This window comes from Orcinus orca, chromosome 1, assembly GCF_937001465.1.
Source record: "Orcinus orca chromosome 1, mOrcOrc1.1, whole genome shotgun sequence".
Lineage (NCBI taxonomy): Eukaryota > Metazoa > Chordata > Mammalia > Artiodactyla > Delphinidae > Orcinus > Orcinus orca.
In genome coordinates this window covers 174,334,867-174,358,523 of record NC_064559.1, presented here as the reverse complement: position 1 = coordinate 174,358,523, position 23,657 = coordinate 174,334,867, and the positions used below count along the sequence as shown (strand labels likewise).

At 52.6% G+C, this 23,657-nt stretch overlaps 2 protein-coding genes across 6 annotated transcripts in view; both read right to left on the bottom strand.

Annotated features, from left to right (window-relative positions):
* Positions 1 to 104: 104 nt before the first annotated feature.
* On the bottom strand, positions 105 to 4,032 carry KNCN (kinocilin). 2 transcript variants are annotated; one of them, XM_033416533.2, is made up of 4 exons: positions 3,882 to 4,032; positions 2,727 to 2,795; positions 1,961 to 2,035; positions 105 to 1,205 (listed from the first exon to the last, which is right to left on the bottom strand). In XM_033416533.2, the coding sequence occupies exons 1-4, from the start codon at positions 4,030 to 4,032 to the stop codon at positions 1,126 to 1,128; spliced, it is 375 nt and encodes a 124-aa protein (XP_033272424.1). In that variant the 3' UTR covers positions 105 to 1,125. The 2 variants fall into 2 exon arrangements, with proteins under 2 accessions (XP_033272424.1, XP_004285817.1); XM_004285769.3 differs by lacking the exon at positions 2,727 to 2,795.
* Positions 4,033 to 9,763: 5,731 nt separating this feature from the next.
* MKNK1 (MAPK interacting serine/threonine kinase 1) overlaps positions 9,764 to 23,657 on the bottom strand; it is a 42,679-nt gene continuing 28,785 nt past the window's right edge. For 3 of the 4 annotated variants that reach the window (XM_012539066.3, XM_033416528.2, XM_033416529.2), the window contains 7 exons: positions 23,505 to 23,609; positions 20,351 to 20,406; positions 17,043 to 17,138; positions 14,746 to 14,940; positions 13,903 to 14,067; positions 12,411 to 12,454; positions 9,764 to 11,068 (listed from right to left, as the gene is read on the bottom strand). In XM_012539066.3, the coding sequence (XP_012394520.1) occupies positions 10,792 to 11,068; positions 12,411 to 12,454; positions 13,903 to 14,067; positions 14,746 to 14,940; positions 17,043 to 17,138; positions 20,351 to 20,406; positions 23,505 to 23,609 (938 nt within the window). In that variant the 3' untranslated portion in view covers positions 9,764 to 10,791. The remainder of the gene's footprint in view (positions 11,069 to 12,410; positions 12,455 to 13,902; positions 14,068 to 14,745; positions 14,941 to 17,042; positions 17,139 to 20,350; positions 20,407 to 23,504; positions 23,610 to 23,657) is intronic. The other variant, XM_012539067.3, reaches the window with a different exon arrangement.

The window sequence follows — 23,657 nt, the reverse complement described above, 5'->3', positions numbered from 1 at the left end:
CGCAGGTGTATGAGGAGTGGCGTGGAGGGAGGAGCAATGTTTCCTGTACAGCCCGGCTCCAAACCCTGTACACATGTGGAGCCTTGAAGTGGCTCTCCCGGGAAAGCCTAGGGAATTGTTTTTCCACTAAATTTAAGCCATTTAACATTTATTGAGCACTTACTGTGCACCATGATGGTAACTGGAAAAGGGCAATAGACAGTAGGTTTCAACAGGATTAGTAACTGTTTTGTGAAAAAGAAGACTTCAACCTGCCTGGAGGGTGTCGAAAGAGGGAGACAGAGGCTGGTGGAAGAGGATGAGGAGGGCATTGTGGTTAAGGGGACACTTGGAAGGAGGCCTTTAAGGATGGGGGATCTGATAGGCAGAGAGGAGCAGAGTGGGGGGCATCCAGGAGAACACAGGCCAAGGCTTGGGAGCTGGAACGTGTTTCGATGGTTCAGGAGCAGTGAGAAGGTGGGGAGAAAAGGAAGGCTGGAGGTCTTGTTTGCAGTCAGATCATGAAAAGCCTTAAATAGTGGAGTCAAACCCCAAGAGTCTCAGCACAGGGCTCAGCTCAGGAGACACCTCCTCCTGGAAGCCTCCAGGCCCGTGCGTCACCTGGGCTCCTGTCAAGGCAGCGACCATTTTGTTTTTCTAGGCTATGCCGCTGTCTGGTTCACTGCTGCTCAGGGCCCATTCCTGAGGAGCTGCCTGGAGCTTTTGATATTCAGGGGAGTCTGGTCCAGGCCCTCTATGCAGCCAGTGAGCTCCTGAGGCCCAGGGCCAGGCCCAGACCCGGTGTGGTTCCTGTGAGTCTGCGGTTCACTTCCCTGGCCAGGCTGGAGCAAGAGACTGGGGTATCACTGGGCCCCAAATTCCAGAGGATCCAGACAGTAGATCAAAAAGGGAAGAAAGCCAAGCAGCAGTTCAGAGAGAAAATCCAGGTCAAGAGCCTGAAACCAGAGACACCGTGGTCCAGGCCCCACCCCACTACAGGGAATCCATTTCCAATGGCCTTGGTGAAAGCAGGTCTGGCATCTCCAGGACCTGGTTCATCTCTGGTTTGGACCCGTGCAGGCTCTGAGATTGGGGTAGCGGGTGGGAAGAGAGGGCAGGGCAGGGGGCAGCCCGTCAGCCCCTGCCTCAGCCCTCCCCAGCCCCCCTTCCCCCTGGCTTCAGCTTCTCCAGGGTTCTGCTCACGGTGGACAGGCTGCTGCGGACTCCTGCGGGAGAGACCAGGACAGGCCTTGCTGAGTAGACAGGTCCCGGGTCAGGGCCACCCAGAGGGACCTGGGGTCAGAGCGGGCTAGAATGGGGAGGGAGGGAGGCATGGATGGTCAGAGTGGCCCTTCTGGAGGACAGCAGCATGGTGTGGGTGTTAGAGGCAGGACTCGGGGCTGAAGGCCTGGTTTCTGGCCGCACCACTTCCTGGCTGCCTCACGTAATCTCCCTGTGCCTCAGTTGGCCCATATGTAAAGTGGGGCTAATTATAGCACCTGCCTGTTCTGAGAATGAAACAAATTAACACATGGAAAGTGCTGGGCAGGGTGTCTGGAATAGGCACTTCCACTGGCAGCAGACACAGGATGGAGGCATCTTTGAGAAACTCTTGCTCTGGCATCCTCCAGTGTGTGGGGAGGAGGGAGGAGGGAGATGCCCAGTTTCAGGCACCCGCTCTGAGAGCTGGATTCCACAGTGGAAGAGGAGAGTGAGAAAATAAGCGGGCATGGGGCCTAGGGCAGGGAAGGGGGCAGTGCGGTGTCATGCTGGGCCTGACAGAGAAACCCTGGGGACCAGAGCAGCTGAGCTCAGCTGGGAGCAAGAAGGGTTCTGACTAAGCTCATGGAAGAAATACCCAACGCTGCTGCCTCCCTGTGATCGGAGAAGTCCCCTCTGCACTTCCCTCAAGGTTTCCCCACAGAGCTGTGCACCCAGAGGGGGAAGATGGCAGATGGACTCCGGGATTTCTGGAACTTACCTTCTTTATTACCATTGGCGCTGGATCTTCCTTCCCCGTGGTCTGGCCCTGGCTGGGGGTGGATTCTTAGGCTCCCTATAGGATGAGACCACCCCAAGCCCCCTGGTTACCAAGCCATTCTCAAATCAAGTCCAGCTTTGGGAAGGGAAGGCCCTCCTGTTATCTACTCTCCATCCCTGCTGCTGTCTTTGCTCCACTACATCCCTTTACGTCTCCCACGTGATCTGAGCTGATCTGGGGAGAGGAGTGAAGGAGGAAGAAATGGGCCCTGGAAGGAGAAGGTGGCAGATTTTTATTTTATTTTATTATTATTATTTTTTTGCGGTACATGGGCCTCTCACTGTTGTGGCCTCTCCCATTGCGGAGCACAGTCTCCGGAAGCGCAGGCTCAGTGGCCATGGCTCACGGGCCCAGCCGCTCCACGGCATGTGGAATCTTCCTGGACTGGGGCACGAATCCGTGTCCCCTGAATCGGCAGGCGGACTCTCAACCACTGCGCCACCAGGGAAGCCCAAGGTGGCAGATTTTTAAGGAGGTGGAGGTCCCGGGGAGACCCAGGGATACATAGCCCCACAGGATTGATGGAGATGGGAGTGCATATGTGGGGAGCTGAGAAGAGGAGGGGAGCTGTACGAGGGTCCTAAGGTCTCACACACAGCCAGTACCAGCGACACACATGGGCTTGGCTCCACTGCAGAGTGGGCCACAGACGTACAAACAAAGTGTCTCACCCAGTCCTCTGCTGGGGGCCGGGGAGAGGACTCACCTATCGTAGGCAGGATGCGGTCCAGGTTGAACCGAGCCTTCAGGAAGGGGTAGGCCAAGATGAGGAGCCCTGAGAAGAGAGACACAGAGGGGTTCCGTGATGGGGAGGGAGCCTGTTTAGTCTGAGCTGCATGAAGCTGTGGGCTGTGAGCCTGGGGGTGGATTATGGGTGAGCATGGGAGGAACCCCAGTGGCAGGGTTGGGACTGTGGGTGTGTAAATGCAGCCTGTGAGTGTGTGCGTGGGGGGTTCCCCAATACCCAGCCCCAGGAGGGGTTGGGGAGCAGTGCCTTCTGCGGAAGGGGCTACAGGCTGTGAAGGCCCAGGCTCCTGGCTCCACACCGCCCAGGTGATGAGCAGGTTGGCTTTCTTCCTTCCCAGCTGGCTGGAAATGGGCCCATTGACACTCCCCAACTCTCTCAGGTCCCACCCTCCCCTAGGGCCCCCAGGGCAGGACTGGGGGTGCTCCTCAGTGTGCTCCTTTTCACCCAGACCTGGGGAGGGGGTAGCAGAAGAGCGGGTCCTGCTCTGCCCACTCCCAAGGGTCTGTGGCCCTTGGCCTGAGTTCACAGGTACAGACGCCCAGAGCCCACCAGCCTCGTGCTTCTGCTTCTGCTTGTGGCCCAGGGTGGCGGAGTGGGGCGAGGGATGGTACCCAACACCACTGTGGGGAGGTGAGTGGGACTGGCCCAGATAGATGGATAGATGCCTGGACAGACAGATCTGCTGCTGCGACATTTGGGAAAAGAAAAGGAAGCCTTCTCTCTGAGCTAGATCCTGTCCTGGCTCAAGGAGGGTCCCACAGAGAACTCTGTTCTCTTCCACCTGCCCCCCATCAACTCAGCCCCAGCAGGCTTATGAGTCCCCACACTAACCCAAGAGCCCAGGGCTTGGGACTGGGAGCCGGAGCTGGAGTAGCCCAAGAGGAGTGGTCGCCAGCGCCTCCTCCACACCTGCTGACCCCTGCAGTGCGCTGCGGGGAATCTCACCCCAATCTCCCTCTCCCTCCCCGTACCCGCCCCCCACCATGGCTGCCTTGCTCACACCTCTTGCTTCCATCCTCCCCAACCAAATTCCTGATGACCCAGCTCTTCCCTCCATTTCTCGTTCACCTGACCATGGCCCCGGCTCCCTCTCTGAGCCCAGCACCTGCTCACCCACAGCAGCGGCACCAATAAAGATTCCACCCACGGCAGCTGCAGCTTTGGACACGGAGACACCAATGATGATGCTGCCGGCCACCAGGCCGAGGGCCACGCAGGCCAGCTGCAGGCAGCGGAAGTCTCTGCTGCTGATGGGGATGTCCATGCAGGCCCACCCGGGGCACAGTCTCCAGCCAGCGGAGCCTTTTCCCCTGAAGAGCCCTGGAGGTCTCAGTCCTCTTGGATGTCTCCTTGCTGGAGCTCCACCTTTAGGGAGGGAGTTTCTGGGCAGTAAGATTCTGGGCTGGTAACCCTTGGCTTTATCTGCAACCCTATCTGACAATAGTCTTAGCTAGGATCTCTCCCAGGTCGCCCCAGCTTACTCTTCCTCCCCTAAAGACCCCTGAAGCTGGAAGCCACTCTCGGAACTTCTGCCTGCTCACATCCTGCCTTGGTTGCCAGAGTTCTGGAGAGCTGGGACTGCCCCACGGGCTCCTCCCCTGTCAGCCTCCTCTCGGGAGAGCTCAGTCCGAGCTCCCCTGCCCAGGACCTCCCCTGCCCAGGACCTCCTGCCCCAGCTCCCTGGAGCCTGCTCAGCTGCCACTGAGCCTCAGCCTATTAAAGTTTAAAGCAATGGAGGTGGGAGGCGGGGCTGGTCCAGAGGACGTGGCTTCCTCAGAGATGCAGGCGGCAGGAGGTGCTGAGTTATTTATGAGGTTGCAATGTGAGCTGCTGCCCACAGGCCCACTAGGGCAGTCAGCCCAGGTTCCACTGTTGGTCCTGGACGGGGCAGGATGAGCGGGCGGCTTCACGTGCGGCTCGGCAGCCAGAGACGTGAGGAGACTCCTTGGCCACATGCTCAGGACCCACTCTGCTGTCCCTTTGGTTGGAGGTACACCTGGGGGCCTCTGCTTGGGGACTCCGAGACAGAGGCATGGAAGGAGACCTGGACGAGGCTCAGGAGACAGGAACAGCGACGGGGACAGGAGGAGGAGGGGGAGAGGGTCCTGCCAAGTCCCCTCGCTAACCCCGCCTCTCCCCCCCTCCCCCCTCCCATCAACCTCTGGGCCCCCAGGCAGGGCTGAGAGGTCCTAGTATGAGGACGATCTCAGGCGACCCTCTCCTCCTCAGGTAGGCTTCCTTTCAGTTGCCAGTGGGCTGAGAAGGTGAGCCCTTCCATCTGCCCTGGGATCCCGGGTGGGGGGCTGACAGGGAAGAACAGTGGTGGGTGCAGGGGTGGGAGGAAACACATGCAAGCTAGGGGGCTAGGGTTGGGAAGAGGAACTGGCAGGGGCTAGGTGTCAGCAGTCGGGGTCAGGAGACGGGGACAAGGCTGGCGCCTCCTGACCTCTGGGCTGAGCTCTGCCCAGCCTGTCTGACCTACTTGCAGAAGCCACCAAGTCAAGGCCGGGCAGCGGTAACCCAGCCCAGCCCGGCCCCGCACCCCAGTGCCAGCCCTCATCGCTAATTGCATTCTCTGGCCGTTAATGTATCAGCACATTTCCCAGGGTCCCATCACCAGCCCCACTGGCCTCTCTTTGGATCTTCTGTCTCTCCACTCCATGTCTGCCGTCCGATGCAGCCAGGCCCAAGGCCTCTGGCCTCCACCTGTCTCCACAGCTCCTCCTGCCCCCGGCCCCCCCCCCTCCTCTGCGGCCCTTCTGCTAGTGTGTACCTGGCCTCTGCCATCTGGAGAACCCTCATTCTGCAGGACCCTGCAGAGCCATTCCTGAGGGCTCCTGAGTGGCTGCATCCCCACACTGAAATGTCTGCCACCTGTCTCCTCTGTAGACGGTGAGCCCCCTGAGGGCAGGTTCAGGGCGTGAGCACCACTGAGTGGCCAGTGGGCACCTGGGCTGGGCTTCTGGACACAAGGACAGAGCTCGGGGAGGGCTTGGACCTGTACGACCACCTCAGGTCGGCAGAGAGGAGGGCCGCGGGCACCATGGGACCTCTGTCTCTAACAGGAGGCTTTCCTGGGTGGGGGTAGGGGCCTGGGAAGGCCAGGGTCATCTGACTGAGCTTCAACTGAGGGAAGGCCCTGTCAGGAAGCTGGAGTGAGGCCTGGGCGGGGACAGGTGTGAACTCAAAGGTTTGAAGAGAGGAGGGGTGACTGCAGAGCACCGATGGACCCCAGGGCCATGTTCCCGGCCCCCATACGAGGAAGGCCCTGGAGGTGGGCATCCCAGCCACAGCTGCTGCTGCCAACATCCCCTGTGCCTCTCGCCAGGATGAGGTCTGATTATTCCTCTAATTAGGCATCAAATGACAACCCATGTCTCTGTCACACAATTTATCCCCCACTGACTAGTTTTAGAAGGAGCCATCAAAATAGTTGTCCATGAAAACGTGTTCCTGAGACATGAAGCTTTGGGAACCTGAACACCCTCCACAATGCCCGCCCCCCGCCCCCCGCCCCTATTAAGTGTTTGCATAACTCTGGCCGGGCAGGGCCTGTGCCGGCTCCTCTCCTGGTGTCAGGCTGAGGGCGACGCTCCCATACCATCAGCAAGACAGAGGCTCCCCGGCCACATCTCCGAGGTGGGAACCTTGCACTATGGGACTCACTTTGCTCATCTGGTGAATGGGGATGGGGATGGCAGGGGCCAGAGTCAGGGATGCCTGTGCATTGTGGGTTTCAGATTCCAGAACACCCTGACCTCTAAAAACTGGAGACAAATTCTAAATTAGAGTTTTCCTTTGACACTGTAAATCCCTCAGGGCACAGAGGCAGAGCAGAGCATATGGAGGAGAGACACATTAAGCCACCATCAGTTACAAGATCACAGAACCTCCCAGCTCCTTTCCAGAACAGATGGGGAAACCGAGACATGGGGAGGTGGAAGGACGGCTTGAGTCCATGATGGAACCCAACGTCCAGATTCCCCGCTCAGCTGGGAAGTACGCTAGCACATCTCTAAATTATCTTATTGGAGGTGGGAGGAATTGGCAACCCCATCATTAGAGGGAGACATGGTGTTCAGAAGAATCAGTCGAGGCCTGCGTCGTTCCCGCATGACAGGAGTGTCGCTAAAGGCTACTGGAAACTTGTGACACCTGCTCCTCTGTTGGTTACAAATGTAGAGACGGAGACTTGCCAATTCTTTCCTCAATACTGGCCGTACCAGCTCTGAGAAAGTGCATGCTTGCCCTTGGGTGATGAGCTTACTGGCGCAGGTGGATGAGATGGGAGCCCAAGGCTCTAGAGCCTGACCACCCCACACTTCCCCACCCCCAAGCTCAGAGCCCTCCTAGCTGAAGCCTGGGTCCTCCAGGCCCCCGGATCCAGAGTGTGGCTAGGCCGTGAGTCACTGCTGAACTCTGTCACAAAATCTCTTTGTCTGACAGGGAGGCCAGGGCTGGAGGGTGCCTGCCTATGCTCTTTCCTTCCTGGAAGCACCAAGTCCAAGGGTGGCATGGGGGTGGGGAGAAAGAGTGGGTGAAAAGGCCTCAGCTTGGTTTAGTTCTGTTTATTTTCCTTGAGGGGTGAGGACCCTGGAAGAGAGCTTGATTAATTCACCGATCCCTTGGGGGACAGGCAGCTTTCCTGGACTGTTTGGAAGCTGAAGTCGGGGAAGTGGCTTCCAAGGCAACTGCTACCATGGCAACAAGAGTGCCAGCCGTGGGGGGACCTTGCTTCTCGCTGCTCCCCTCAGACCTCAGCAGCTGGAGCAGTTGGCATGGGACTAGGGCACTGCTGTTCACCAAGCTGGATCTGGAGAGGGGCAGTCAGCCAGAAGGGAGGAGGGGACCTCAGAGCTCAGGCAGGTGGACACTTGGAGGGAGAAAGACTCCATCCCTGTACCTGAGCCCCCAGACGGAGCTCAGACAGGAGTCCTCAGGGTCCATTTGAATCAGGATGGGCTGGGGTCGAGGCCTGCCGAGACTGGATTTGAGGCAAGAAGCCTGAGGTCCAGGACACTCCAGCCCTCTCCTAAGGGCAGCCCGCACGTGAGCCCTAGAGCTGGGGCTCTGGCTGCCACAGTTCCAGGCCCCAGGGCCTCCCTCAGCATGTCTGCCTCTGCCCAGCAGAGCCAGGCACATGGCCTGGTCCCCAGAAAGGGCAAGGGACTTCCCAAGGTCACCTAGTGAACAGTGGTAAAGGAAGGACTAGGACCCAGGGCTCCAGCCCCCAACCTGGCTCTTCCCATGGCATAACAGCTGCCCCATGGGGACAGGGACCCCCACCAAGAGGGACAGAGCAGCCTGCCAGCAGGAGGATCCCACAAAGGGCCAGAGGCCAGCCCCGTGTGGAAAGGCCAGACACATCTCCACCCACACAAGCCAAGAAGAAGGTTTCCTCATCTCCATCACTGGGGCCCAGTTGAGCAATTATGCCCCAGGAGACAACAATAAAAGTAACTACAACCATCACGGCTACTGTAATATTTATTGAGCACTTACTATGTGTGCTTGGAACTGCTCTAAACACTTTACATTTATTAATTTGTAACTTTCACAGTAGCATCACGAGGTAAGCACTAGCCTCCCCAATTTTTGGTTTAAGAAACTGAGACCCTCAGAGATTGTGTAACTTGCCCAGGGCCCAAGGCCAGTAAGTGGAAGAGCTGGGATTTGAACCCAGGTAGCACAGCTCTGGGTATCAGGTCTCTGGGAAGAATTCCAGTTCTACCTTCCTAGCTCTACAGCTGTGGGCAAGCTAGTTTTTTCCTTTTTCCGCTTGGTTCTTCATGTTAAGTGGGGTAAATAGCACCTTACCTCATATAACTGCTCTGAGAATTAAATTAGAGAATGCCTGTGAGCTTCTCAGAAAGCACTTGTTACTTAGTAAGTGCACAACAACGCCAGCAAAACCAAAGTAGGCACAGCAGCATTTAAGCAGAGCTGTGGATGAGAGAGGCCTGACCGGGTGGACCTGGGGAGTGGGATGGTGGAATACTCGGTCCAGGAAGCTCCTGTAAGTCACATCCCTGCTGGACCAACCTCGAGGATTGACCAGGGTGGGGCTGGAGTCCAGAGACAAGAGTCACACCCTGCTTCCCAGTCTCCAGGGACAAGGAGACTGGGTCAAAAGGCTCAGATTCTGCAGGCCAATTTATCCAGCCCATCCCACACCGGGTAGATGAAGAGGGGACGTGAGGATGGTACGGGTTCCTGCAAAGGAAGGACCATCAACAAAAAGTATGTCCTCGTTGACATGGAGGATTCACGGTGCAGAACACCTGGCAGCCTGGCCCATGACCTGTCCCCACAGGGAAGAGCCCTGCACCCCATCTCGGCTCTCTGCTCCCCCAGGGAGCAAAGCTGGCAGCAGTGCCCAGTCTTCTGCCCTGACACTCAGACCTCCCTCTGCCACCTCCTTGGGAATTTCTAAAGGCCCTCCCCATACAGTCCTCTGAGTCTGGTTCTGAGGATTACTAAGGCAATGCGCACAGAAGCCTTCTGCTTGAAGAACATGAGGACTGTGGATCGAGGCGCCATTTTTCTTTGTTACTAACTCTGGCAGGACAAGCACAGTCCCAGGCACACGATGGAGCCTCAAGAAAGGCTCAGTGCTGCTTCAGACAGACGGGACTCTGCTCCACTTTGGTGGGTGGGCTGGGCTGGGTACAGGGCATGCCTGTTAAAGTGCTTTTTGAAGCCAGCTTGTGTGATGGTTGCTGACACGGCCTCTTCCACTGGATAGGGAGATCCTAAAAGGCAGAGGCTGTTTCCCACTTATCTCTGGGTCCTGGCACAGAAAAGGAGATTGACAAATGTTTGACGAATTTCATTTCCTCACTGAAAAAAGAGAAGCAATGATCTCGCCTTCACCTTGTGCTATATTCAGAGGTCTTGACAAGGGGCACCCCCCCCTTGGCAGGACCCAGCCCCTCTCTAGAAGGCCTGTCTCCTCCTCAGGGTTGCAGGTGAAGAAAGGACCACCAGGAAGGCACTAGAATTTAAAACAGTTTTATTAAAATAAGCACAATGCATAATAGCATCCTTGTGTTGCAAAAACATCTGACATATGCAAATCGATTTTCTTAGATAACCAAGCAGCTCCGCTGATGCTCAGCTATCAGCTCCCCAGCAGAAGGCACCACACGGCTCAGACCAGGGTGGCCGGGCAGCCTCCGGACTGGCTCCACCTCAGGCACAGAGCTCCTCAGTGCCCCAGACCTGCGCTGCCCTCCACACCAGGCTCGAGGAAGGTAGCAGCAGACACACTGGTCTCTAAGTCACTCATCATCTGAACAGCTTAAAACTAGTTAGAGTAATAGGAAATAGCTCATTAAAACCTTCCAAATGCATGGAAATTCAGGAGAGAAAAATGAACCCTAAGAGCTCTGGAAAGTCCACGGGCTCACAGTGGGAGTTTAAAGTCTCATCTTTGTCGGAAGAGCACGGTTAGAAAAAATGCCAAATATTGTAAAACACGAAATAATACTGACTTCAGCAGCAATCCCAAACAAGGCAGAGGATGATAAATGACGGACACATTTTGGTCATGGCAAAGAAAGATTATGTGCTTCTCTGAGCTATCAACTGGAAGACGGATCTGGCTTCCTGAATGCAGAAGGCTCCCTGCCCTTCCCTGAATCGAGGGGATGGCTTCCCTCAGCCAAGGGGGAGGACGTCCGGAGGACAGAGGAAAGTGGAAGGACCGCCAGAGGGGGGTGACAGTGCAGAGAGAGGGAAGAGCCTCTGTCAACTGACGCTTCTCAAGGCTGGCTCCCTGAAGGCCACAGCCCCAGCCGGTGAGAGCGGGCTGGATCCTCGATCCGCAGGCGGGTGAGCAGGTGGGCAGGAGCCCAGTAAAGAGATGTCCCTGCTGCAGGCAATTATGCAAAGTGACAAGTGATAGTTTTCCTTTTCAAAGACAAACCCTTAGGAAAAAGCTTTTTCCTTGAGGACTCTGGGGAAAGGAGGACGAGAGCCTTTGTGGATGAAAAGGCCTGGATGGAGCCGCAGAGCAGGCCCCTCACAGGTTTCCAGTGGGGCCAGGCCTGGGGCCCGGAGTGGGACAGAGCTCTGTGGGTGTCGGGCTCGGTTGCGTGTCTCCACTGCGGCCTGCCTGGGTCAGCGCCCTCCGGCGGGCCAGGCGTGACTTGGAGGGAGGGGAAAGCTTCACGGAGCAGAGGCCCTCGGCCAGCGCCTCCGACTCCTTCGCCAGTTCATTCTCCTCGTGCTGAGACAGCTGGCGGTTAAGGGCGATGGCCTCAGCCGCAAAGAGCGTCAGGTCCATTGTGCTGCTATTTCTGCAGGGATGGGGGGAGCAGAGAAGAGAGGGAGGCAGGGCTCAGTGGGGTCCGCCAGCCAGCTCCTCGACACCCGCGCCAGTTGCTGCGGTTCTGTGCTCCCACTGGACTTTTCTGAGCTGGCACAGGTTGCTCTCTGAAGTTCTTGCATGGGTTTGGAATCTGACTTCACTGGGGCTGGAAAGGCTTTGAGCCTCAAGGACAGTCTCTGGACTTAAGAGTTGGGACAAATGCCGCCTTCCATCCAGAGCCCCCTCTTCTGAGCCCTGCACACGCTCTACCAGAGGAAGGGTCACGCACTTGAAACTCACCCACGTACATCCCTCTCGCCCGTCAGGACAGGGGGCTCCAAGAGCAGGGGCTGTGCCTTTACGTCTGTGTCCCCAGAACCCAGCTCAGGGCTAGCATGTAACGGGCACTCTGGGTTTGCTGAATCAGTTTTCTAAGGTGGATCTGAGGTTTGGAGGCTCAAGGCATCTGGATGCAGCTCTAAAGAATCAGGGAGGAACCCAAGCTGGGCTCAAATGAACTGTGACTATAAAGGTGTAATACCTCCCTGTTTAACTCCCGGAAACTGGCCAGGAGGTTGGTTCCCAGAGAGATTCCCATGAGGCTTTATTTAGCCCTGGTCCTTGGGGAATAGGGAGTGCTCACTGGGAACATGATCTAGCGTTAAAATGCACTAGAGTCAAACACATCTGCGTTCAAAGTCCCACTCCCTAGGCTACTGTGTAGCCTTAAGTTAACTTGATTTATCTATTCCTCAGTTTTCTCATCTATAAAATGGGGCAATAGGAGCGCCCCTTTTTTAAATGTATCGTAAAGCTTATGAGATTCAATATATGTAAAGCCCTTAGTATGATACCTGGCGGGTGGTTAAGTATTTCCTATACAGTGGCCATTATTATTGTCTAGTAGTGTATATGACACTTGGTCCCTCTGCCTTACAAGGCCCCAGGTTCCTGCTACTTTCACCAACCCGCAGCAGTAGAAGGAAACCTTGCTTCGGGCTCTAAATAGTGATTTCCAGTTAGGGTTCATGTGGATCCACAAAACAGGTTTTTCTCCTGCAAACAGCCTAAGGCGGGATCTTAAAGACGCTGGGGCAGGGGAAGCCATCCAGGTGGAAGAAGAGAAGAGAGGGAGCCAGACCTAGTGTAGAGGGAGACAAGGAAGAGGAGCAAGGAGAGGGAGGCCAGGAGCCCATTCAGGAAGAGGATACCTGAGCCTAGAGATGGACTCCCCGTCCCCCACGGGGGGATGGGCCCCAGTGTGGCTGAGAGCTCGAGGGGAAAGTCAAAGCCAAATGAGCAAGGGCGTGGAGTGCAGCAGGAGCATTTACCTCTGGAGGACTTGCGGCGTGGGGAGTCCCCTTTCTGGAGCTTGCTAGAACGGGAAGGACAGATGTGTGGGTAAGCGCTGCTCCCTCTTTCAAGAGCTGCCCCCATCCAAGCCAGCGGAGTGGGCAGGTTACTAGAGGCTCGGGCCCAGCACAGGGACTTGCCCATGCATGCCTGCAGGGTCAGACCTTCCAAGGAGACAGAAAGCAAGGTACAGACCCCAACCCAGCTGCCTCTGCATGGAGAGCCCTCTCTTTACCTGGCAAAGTCCTAATCACCCTCCGAGACCCAGCTCCAGGGTCACTTCTCCCATGAGACAGTCCCCCTTCCTTGCTGCCCCCCAACCCCTGTCCCAAGCAGAGGTGGGTCCTTGTCCTTTGGTGCCCTGAACACTTTTTTTTTTTTTTGCGGTACGCGGGCCTCTCACTGTCGTGGCCTCTCCCATTGCGGAGCACAGGCTCCGGATGCGCAGGCTCAGTGGCCATGGCTCACAGGCCCAGCCGCTCCACGGCATGTGGGATCCTCCCGGACCGGGGCACGAACCTGTGTCCCCTGCATCGGCAGGCGGACTCTCAACCACTGCGCCACCAGGGAAGCCCCTGAACACTTTTGATAACACTTCTGTCGTACTATCCTATCATTTATTCCCTTGGTTCCCTCTCCCCATCAGAACATGAAGATAGAGCTTGGGTCTCGCTCCTCCCACTACTGCCAGTGTCTGGCATGTGGTAAGTGCTCAGTGGTGCAACACTTGGGTGGCTGCAGCAGCTCTTGGGTGGTTAGGAATCAGCCACTTGGAGACCCATGGATTGGGTTCCCACCTGTAACTGGGGCTGGCAACGCTTGCTTCCTTCCCCTGAGGCTGGCTAGGGACTGGCAGACCAAGAAGACACAGTTAATCACAGGAGGTTTGGCAGACCCTTTGGAGGGACAGAGGTCTGGTATCATGATTAACTGAGAAGGATGGTTAAAAATGTTTTCTAGTGAAGACTTGGAGCTTTCCTTTGGGGAAAACACCAGCCTTTGCCTTTCAGGAAAGCTGCAGCCAGACCCCAGCAGCACAAGAGGAACCTATGAGCCCCCAATGCAGCCGCACAGCAAGCACGGTGGAAAGGCCTTGTTTCTGCGCGCTCTCAGCTAAGGAAACTTCTGTATAAGGGGATGGTGCTACCATCCAGGCTGCTCCCTCTGCTGGGTGCCTCTGCCAATAATGGGACGCACATGGAGAATCTCCCAGAGGCCTTTTCCATTCCAGAGGGGCATGCGCTGCCTGGGGCTTAGTCTGTGGCCAAGGTTAGAGCCCAGTCAGTGATATCTGTAAGGCACTCGGTGTGGGGTTAGGCCAGGGGTCAGTTCAGCTCTACGTGCACAGGGGTTGAAGCTGCCATCCGGCTCCCTCCAGCTGAGATCAGCCACGGGGGTGTGAGAGCTTCCTCATGCCTTGCTGCAGCCCTGAAGAGGTGGATGCCTCCAGCCCCCCAACCAGTCACTCACCCCCTGCACCCACGGGTGCTGCAGAACTTGGGCGGCACTCAGCCTCTGTTTCACGTCTCGAACCAGGAGCTTGGAGATGAGGTCTTTGGCCTCGCTGGAGATGTGAGCCCAGTCCTTGTCAGGAAACTCATACTTGCCTTCCTGGATGCTCTCAAACAGCTTGTTCTAGGTAAGGAAAATTCCTACTGAGGCCACACTGGCCAGGGGATGGGCAGACTGTGCCTGTCATGGTCTGATCATGTGGGTCCAGTCGACCTCAGCTGCACCTGCGGCTAGTGGCCCGGGTATTTCCCAGACTAGGGCCCCTTCCCCAACCCCCACCCTCCCCTAAATCATCCAACCACACAGAACGCCCTGGGTGGGTGGGATGGCAATGCTACTTGGAGGGCCAGGTGGGTGATGAGTGAGGAATGTCAACTAGAGAACAATGCCCAATTCCTCGGCCTTTCATCCAGGGCCCTCCATCCAGATGACCGGGCTCATCTCCCGCCACCAGAATCCTTATCCTTCCTCTTCCTCCCTCAACATACACCACTGTTTCAAACCTCCTATCTTTGCTCGTGCTGTTCCTTCTACTTGCATTTCTTGCCTCTCTTCCCCTCCTGGAGGGGGCCAGACTCCTCCTTTGAGACTCACTCAGCTCAGGAATGCTATTCTCTAACAATCCTCCCCTGAACTCCTCTCTGGACTGAGGGCCTGATGATCTCCATCTCACCTGGTGGCTGCTCTTGGGCTGAGAGGGAAGGGCACGATACACCCCATTCCAGATCAGGTACAATCACCAAGCCCAGTCCTGCTTGGCCTCCCCCAGCCACCTGACCTCCCAGCAGGCCCTGTGCTCACCTGGCACACTGTGCAGACCTCTCCCCGGTCCCAGCCACAGTCAGCTCCGCACTGACCCACAAAGGGCGGGTAGCCACTCAGCATGATGTAGAGGACCACACCCAGGCTCCACAGGTCACAGCGCTTGTCGTAAAAAGTGGCCTTATCCGTGAAGACTTCTACCACCTCAGGGGCCATATATTCTGCAGAGCCACACTGGGCAGGGCCAGAGGTGGAGATGGGGAAACGGCAGAGAAGAGAGAGGCTTAGTCACAGGGAGGGGACCGTAATGGGACTTGAGCAAGAGGATGGAGTTGCAGAGTAAGAAACTGTCGACAAAGTTGGCCAGAGAGCTTGACTGGTGCCACCCAGGCACTTAGAAAAGCTGGGCCACTGGACATTTGTAAACTGAGTCCTATCATTCCCCACAATCCACAGGACCAGTTAGTTCCAGGTCACCTTCTTATCTTCTCAGGTCCTTCTCCAGTAGGCAGAGACCCTTGGTCAAGAAGCTCCAGGAATCTCTCCCTGCCCTGGCTCTCTGTAAACAGTCACTCAATGAGCAGATACTTCAACGTACCAGGAGCACAGCTCTCGGGAGGAGATCCAATTCCATAAAGCAAGGATTTCTTTCTTTTTCTTTTTATAAATTTATTTATTTATTTTTGGCTGAGTTGGGTCTTTGTTGTTGCGCGCGGGCTTTTCTCTAGTTGCAGCGAGCGGGGGCTACTCTTGGTTGCGGTGCGCGGGCTTCTCATTGCGGTGGCTTCTCTTCTTGCGGAGCATGGGCTCTAGGCATGCGGGCTTCAGTAGTTGTGGCTCATGGGCTCTAGAGCGCAGACTCAGTAGTTGTGGCACACGGGCTTAGTTGCTTTGTGGCAAGTGGGATCTTCCCGGAACAGGGATCAAACCTGTGTCCCCTGCACTGGCAGGTGGATTCTTAACCACTGCGCCACCAGGGAAGCCCAGCAAGGATTTCTTAAAGTGAAGTCCTGCCAAGCTTCCCTGCTAGCTTTGAGCATGGAAGAATAAGAATTTAGAATTAAGAGACCATCAAAGCTAGGAGAGCTCTTAGAACAAAGCTGATCTCCTCACTTCTCCCATTTATGGATGGGAAAACCAAGGACTAGAATGGGACAGGGATTTTTCAAGCACATCAGTGGCAAACCCAGGTCAAGAATCCAGGAGTCCTTCCTCCCATACTTGCATAGAAGACTGCTGATAAAAACAAAACAAACTCTTTTTGCTTCCCTCTTCAATATTTCAGGCTCACCAGGAGGCAATCCTCCCCCCCAGCCTCGCAACATACACAACTAATTTGACGGGAAGATGGTGAGTGGAGAAAGGACATTTTCTTTGTTATTGGCAATCAGAGTTAATGCCTTTGAGAATAAGGTAGTTCAGTGTAGTAGAAGCTAATACAGAGACATCTCTAATAATGTTGCTTAGAATGAGACATGGGCATATTTTAAAACGTCTTAAAAAAAGATTATTAGGGACTTCCGTGGTGGAGCAGTGGTTAAGAATCCGCCTGCCAATGCAGGGGACTTGGGTTTGAGCCCTGGTCCGGGTAGATCCCACATGCCGCAGAGCAACTAAGCTCGTGTGCCGCCACTGCTGAGCCTGCGTGCTGCAACGAAGAGTAACCCCCTGCTTGTCGCAACTTGAGAAAGCCCGCGCACAGCAACAAAGGCCCAATGCAGCCAAAAAAAAAAAAAATTAGGAAAACTCACTTTTGAAGTGTGCAAATCTCAAAAGAATTATAATAATTATAATATATCCAGTATGTACAAGAGATGTCTTAGTAAGAAATAGCTCCCAGCAGCACCATCTGGGCAGGAAATGGGAAGTAAGAGAAGCAACAGGATAACTCAGCCAGGTCCTTACATGCAAAGACCTCTCAGTTCTTGCCACAGAGGCCACGCTCCCTAACCTTCACCATAAGGTGGACGTGCCCCGACTCCACCATGGGAATGGGAGCTGTCCACATGCTCATATGCAAGAGTGGGCCTGAGAATAGTGTCTGTCTTCACCTGGGTCAGGAGTCAGGGCTCAGCCTGTTCTTATGGATATAATTAGTCTCCTCATTAGCAGTGGACCCACCCCAAACTGAAAGCTCTAATGTCAGTTCCACTAGCACCTAAGCAGGGGAGGGGTGGGGGATGGGGGTGGTTGTTAAGATAGGAAGTGAGGCCAAACAACAACTCAGGCAGCAGCAGATACGCTTGGTTTCCCTTCCTTAGCCCTCTGTTCTGGTCTCCAGAGCATTAGGGACAGGAGCTCAGAAGGAGAGGGCACAGGTGCCCAGCCATACATACTGGAGTGGTCAGCTCTGGTGTGGTTATGGGGGTGCAGGAGTTGTTCAGTTTCACCCCACTGCCCAAGTCAAAGTCACAGATTTTCACCGGAGACACCTGAAACGGAAAGCAGGAAGCAACGTTACAAATAGGAGCAGCCAAGGGGCGTGAGGAGACCGCGTGTCTATGTGGGTATATACTGCCACAGTGTGGCTGCCACACTGAAGCCCAGCTTTATCTGGCAGTCATGTTTCCTCTTCTTGAGTGAACTAGAAATCACCTGAGGATTTGTCCTAAGGTGTCCTCTTCTCCATGCTCTTTCCTTATTTCCCGACTAGGAGAAAATGTGTGCACTACACGGGGTCAGACTGTGGTTGTGAACTTCGTATAAGACAAGGAGCAAACCTATGGAACTCTCGCCAACAATGTAGGTTGCAACTCAGAAGTTAGAGAAGTTAGCACGTATTCCTGAAAGACTCCTTGTACCTCACTCACTGCAGGGCAAAGGAGTTTTGCATAAAACCCTTGACCACCTCAGGTGGCTTAGGGTGACCAACCTGTCTTTGCTTACTTGGGGTTTTGTTGGGTTTAAGCACCGGAAGTCCTGCATTCCAGGAAATCCCTTAGGCCCGAGCAAACTGGGATGGTTGGTCACTCTAGGCAGCATCAACATAGCAGCCCAGTCCACTGGGACTAGATGCTGCACCTGAGACTGCAGAGAGCATGAGTCATCTCTGGAGCCAAGTGGGAGGCGCTGTGTGAGTGCATGAGAATGGCCTGCGTGGTGGAATAGCACAGCAGCCAGTCAAAAGTGCTAGGCCCCATTTGCCATTTACCTACTGCAGCTCCCACCTCTCTTTCTTTCCTCCCTCCCTTTTCTCTGCCTTACATTCTAGATTTCTTTTCTTTTTCACTTGGCTTCTCTTTTTCACTGTGGTTAAAATATATATAACAGAAACATGCCCTTTTAACCATTTTCAAGTATACAATTCAGTAGCATTATTACATTGATGCTGTTGGGCAACCACTACCAGTATGTTTCCAAAACTGTCACATCACATCAAACAGAAACTCTACCCATTAAGCAATAACTCCCCATTTCCTCTCTCTCCAGCCCCAGTAACATTTAATCTACTTTTCGTCTCTATGAATTTGCCTATTCCAGATATTTCATATAAGTGGAATCACACAAAATTTGTCCTTTTATTTCATTTAGGATACTGGTTTCAAGGTTCATCCATGTGGTAGCACGCGTCAGAACTTCATTCTGTTTTACGGCTGAACAATATTCCATTATATAGATACGCCACATTTTGTTCAGCCATTCATCTGTTGATGGACACTTGGGCTGTTTCCGGCTTTGGCTATTATGACTAGTGCTGCTATGAACATTGATGTTCAAGTCTCTGTCTTCAACTCTTTTGGGTATATACACAGGTGTGGAATTGCTGAGTGCTATGGTAATGCTATGCTTAGCTTTTTGAGGAGCTGCCAAACTGTCTTCCACAGTGGCTGAACTGTTTTATATTCCCACCAGCGATGGGGAAGAGTCCCCATTTCCCCACGTCCTCACCAACTCCTTTTATTTTCTATTTTCTGTATTGTAACTATCCCAGTAGGTGTGACATGGTATCTCACTGTGGTTTTGATTTGCATTTCCCTGATGACTAAGGATGTTGAGCATCTTTTCATGTTCTTTTTTTTTGGGGTACGCGGGCCTCTCACTGTTGTGGCCTCTCCCACTGTGGAGCACAGGCTCTGGACGCGCAGGCTCAGCGGCCATGGCTCATGGGCCCAGCCGGTCCGCGGCATGTGGGATCCTCCCGGACCGGGGCACGAACCCACGTCCCCTGCATCGGCAGGTGGACTCCCAACCACTGCGCCACCAGGGAAGCCCCTTTTCATGTTCTTGCTGGCCATTTGTATACCTTCTTTGGAGAAATGTCTTTTCAAGCCCTTTGCCCATTTTTAAATTAAGTTGTCTTTTTGATATTGAGTTTTAGAAGTTCTTTATATATTTTGGATATTAAACCCTTATCAGACATATGATTTGCAAATATTTTCTCCCATTCTATGGGTTGTTTCTTCACTTTCTTGATGATGTCTTTTTACACTCAGTCTCTCTTAATTTTAATGTCAGCCATAAAAAGGGGCAACAAACCTGTGTCATGAAGATCAAATGAAACAAAGGACATGAAAGTACACTATAAACCAGAGGCCCTATGACAGAGTAGTTCAGAGCACCAGTGGAGTCTGGGGTCAGACTACCTTAGTTTTAATCTTTAACAGCTGAGTGACTTTGGGCAAGTTTCTAAATCTACCTAAGCTTCAGTTTCCTTATCCCCATAAAATGAATATAATAATAGTGTCTACCTCATGAGATTTTATAAATACTAGATAAAACAAGTGTAAGTGCCTGGTACAATGTTAAGTGCTCAAGAAATGTTAAACATAATTATTAATAATAACCATAATGATAATCATGATAAATTATAAAAGTTTATGCCAGAGCCACTGACAGGAAGTCACAAGATTTATTTGAGCGAATACATTTCTATTCCCCACAAAAGCATTGTAAGTAGCAGGCTGACTCACATGTTCCCTCACAGCCACTCCTTATTTATGAGTGCTCCCCTAATCCAGACCAAGACACGTGTGTCATGCATATGCACATGTATACACACACAACTAGGAATGTGGGCCATCAAAACAACCTGGGCCTAAGTCCCTCCTAACAAACAAAGACTTTGTCAAATTCATACATGCTATGAAGATGCAAACACTTCCATTTACTAACAGATTAAGATAAAGATTAAAATAGCTGCATTTGTTCAACACCAAGTATAAATGTCTTCTTTTTAATGGGCATCTTTGTAAATAAAAATGGAAGCAGAAACCCTTTTCAAGAACTTGCTTCCTAATTATCACTTCTAGTGGTGGACACCGGCAGGCATATATACCATAACATAAACATCATTTACAGGCAGAGATTTGCTTGATGTAAGATGGAGGTGCTGTCTGACTCACATCTACTGCTCTAAAGGTAGGTGCATCGGATTAGAAAACATTCATTTTGTGCAGGTCTCATATATTTTACAAACACTTAGGCTTAAGCCAATCTGCTGATAAAGAGCACCGAAGGGCCAAGGATTAGCCCTACTTGGGATGTAGAAACACTACACGTTAGGTATAATATTCTCATGTGCCTATAATAATCAGTTCAACTTGGTACCTGAGGCCAAGAGAGCTGCTAATGATTTACACTGAAAGTAAGGGTGGCTTCCCTGAGTCAGTATGAACTGTGACATCCCAAATCAGGCCCTAAGTACCTTTTCTGGAGATTCACACAATATATTTTCTGGCTTCAGATCGCGGTGAGCAATGCCTGAAATGACAAAGAGCAAAGAAATGGTTAACATATGCACTTGAGTATCAAACATTCCACACACAATTAATTTTTTCCAAATGCTGTTGTTCGCAAATTAATTCCCAATTATGGTACATTAAAAAATCAACTAGCTGCAGGAGGCAGAAGTAGCCAGAGACGCAAACCAAAAGCACAGTTGATTCTGCAAGTTCTTTTGAAGCGAAAGCTTTAGAAGTCAGTCAGGGATAAGAAGGGCTAAATGAATCCCAGCCAGCCTACCTCTCAGCACCGCACTGACAACCCAGAATAAGCAGCCTAATATGAAGCAGAGCAAAGAGCCCTGCAAACAGCGATGCTTGGAACAGCAATGAAGAAATAATTAGTGCATTGTTTAAGAGCATCTCAGGGGGCTGGGACTGCTCTACCTCATTTCTTCTTGTGTGGCCGATTCAAAAAAAAAATGATTCCTTCAGTGGGACTCCCTGAATGTTCAGAGGATCAAGCATTAGTTAACAAGTCTCCCAAAGCTTGTCTGGTTCCCTTCTCACCTGCTCTGCATGTCCAAGACAGTCCTGCCAGAAGCTCAGCAAGGACAGCTTTGGCCCGAGGGTGCTGTTCTTAAGAGAAACCTCTCCTGTATTTTGGTCAGACCTCCTTGAAGAAGACTGCGGATTTACAGCCTACCCTGTGAGGCATTAAAAGTTGCCGAACTGGCCAAGAAGGCACCTGGGGGCAAACCCCTTTAACCAATGACAGAGACAAAGAACCAACTCATGGCCATGGTGTTCTAGTGGTGGACACAGAAACCTCCCATTCCTTTTTCCTCCTGCAGAGTGTACGGCGCAGAGATAGAGGGCTGTAAAGTCAAGCAAAAGCCAAACAGCTACTGCTTGGAAGTACTGGGAAGTAGCAGAGGATTCGTGGAATAATGGGGAAAAGCAGACTCTGCTTCACTACAACTCCCTTGCTGATCAACTTCTCAGCAGCCCTCTAGATCCCCAGCAGGAGACACTTCACTAGGGAAGAAGAACCTGAGCTCCAGCAGCCTAAGTAACTTCATCAGTCACCTAACTGAATGAGAACCCAGAGCGACTACGTCCAGGCTGCACGAATTGAGCTGGGCTGCAGCTCGCCGCGTTAAAAGTGAAAGATATTTTCCATTACAGCAAATGCTCCCACAAAAGGATCATGAACCACACGTGGAGCCTTACTCTCCAAATAGGTGTCGATGGCCCCGTTGTCCCCTGGCCTGCGAACTGAGAGCCAGGCCGTAATAGTGGGCCTCCTCGGTGAGCACACCGGCCATCGAACTGCTCCGGTTCATTTCCCAGAGGTTGAGCTGCAGTATGTCCAGTATTTAAAATATGGAACTTGTTTCAGGCTGACCCAGTCTAGCCCAATTCATCTTTCCAGCATAAAGTTATTTAGAAAACAGCCAAGTTCAGCTGCAAATCGTTTTTCATCCCCTCCAACTTCTAGTCACATGGGCAGCTGGCCAGCTAGATGTTAACTAGCACTTCAGAACTCCTAAGACACCACCAGCCTCTGTTCCCTGTAGTGCGTTCTGGTAAAAAAAAAAAAAAAAACAAACACACAAAAACACACAAAAAAACCTGCCTTTACCCCCCTCCAAGGTATGGATCTTATAAAAAGTGTGACCCAGTTTTGCAATCTACAGAGGCAGCTTGGGGAGCAGTTGTAAATCTCTGTCAGGCAGGTGTTACGTACAAGCATCCCAGCTTTCAGAAACAGAACTACTGCTATTCATCATGCTGTGCAAAGTACAGACACCCCCTTCTAAGAATTTTCATCCCATGTGCAAGTCAGGCCCCCAACATGGGCAGCGTCAGCACGGAGCACTCTCCTCAGCCACGGGAGGAAGCGAGGTGGACTGGTGAACCTCCCCTCCGGCACAGGTCTCACCAGCCTGCATGGTATCACTGGCACATAGTGGTATGCGGGAGCAGCATGCCTGCAAGTGGACCTGAGCGCTCACAACCAATGAGGCTGGCCAACGTCCATGGAAGTGAAGGGAGCAGAACTAAGTCTCAGAGCATGTGCTCCACCCCCACGCCCACCAGGCAGAGTGTGTAATTTTAAGGGAATCAGTATGCGGAGTAAAAATGCCTTCTGCCTTGTGGGGGAGGAGGGTGGAAGAAATGTTACTGAAGAACTACTATGTGCCGGGCACTATGCTCCACCTATATATGTATATGTTATAAGTATACAACACATACACAAGAGACACACAATTATGTAAGTGAATCAATATATACAAAAGGCCCAGGCTAGTGCCTGGCACATAACAAGGGCTACGTAAGTATTAGCTACTGTTGATGATGTCATTATTATCTCTCTTAATTCTCACCATAGCTCTAGGAGGTAGGCATTGTTACTGAGAGAGCACACAGCTGGTAAAAAGGTGAAGCCAGAATTCATTTTTGCCATGGCACTGCTGTTAGGCAAATTTTAAAAAAATATGTAATAGTCAAACATATTTCAAGAAATGCAAAAACATATAATTTGCAAAAATATTTAATTTACTACAAAAGTTCTAGCTAAGGAACTGTAAACTGAAGTGTAATTCAAACAATAGTAGCTTGCTATTTACACAACGTTCAACAGATACCTCAAACTCACCATGTTAATAGAAAAATGCATTTCCCATTTATTGTGAACAAGATATAAAACTACAGGTATACTACCATGCCAATTTTGAAAAGAGATATACAGGTGATATATTTTAAAAGACTAGACTGAATAATACCCAAATATTTATATTAGAGTCTAAGTCATATTATGCATGAGTTTTGCATTCTTCATTAGTAAAGGATCATTCACATACACACACTCAGACATGCCTTGTTCAGCATGAAATTCATTGTTTTTTACTCCTTGCTCTTTCTCCTGTATCCCTATCCTGCTTAATAGCTCCACGTCTACCCACCATTCACATCAGAGATCTAGAAGCCACCCTGGCCTGCCCCCTCACCCTCCTGGGTGGGCCTGCCAGCTGTACCAGCTCCTGGCCCAGCCCTCTACCTGGCCTGCCCCTCTCCCTTGGTCCTCAGAGGCAACCAGCCCAATCCACCCACAACGGCCAAGGCCTGGCTAACCTTTGGTGTGCAGGAAGTCAAGGGCTGCAGCGACATCCTGCACCACTCGGCTGGCTTCTCGCTCGTTGAATTGCTTCTGCTTCTGGATGTGGGTCAGGATGGAGCCTGGAGAGCAGAGGGACACAGAGGAATGCCTTTTCAGGCTCTAGTAAG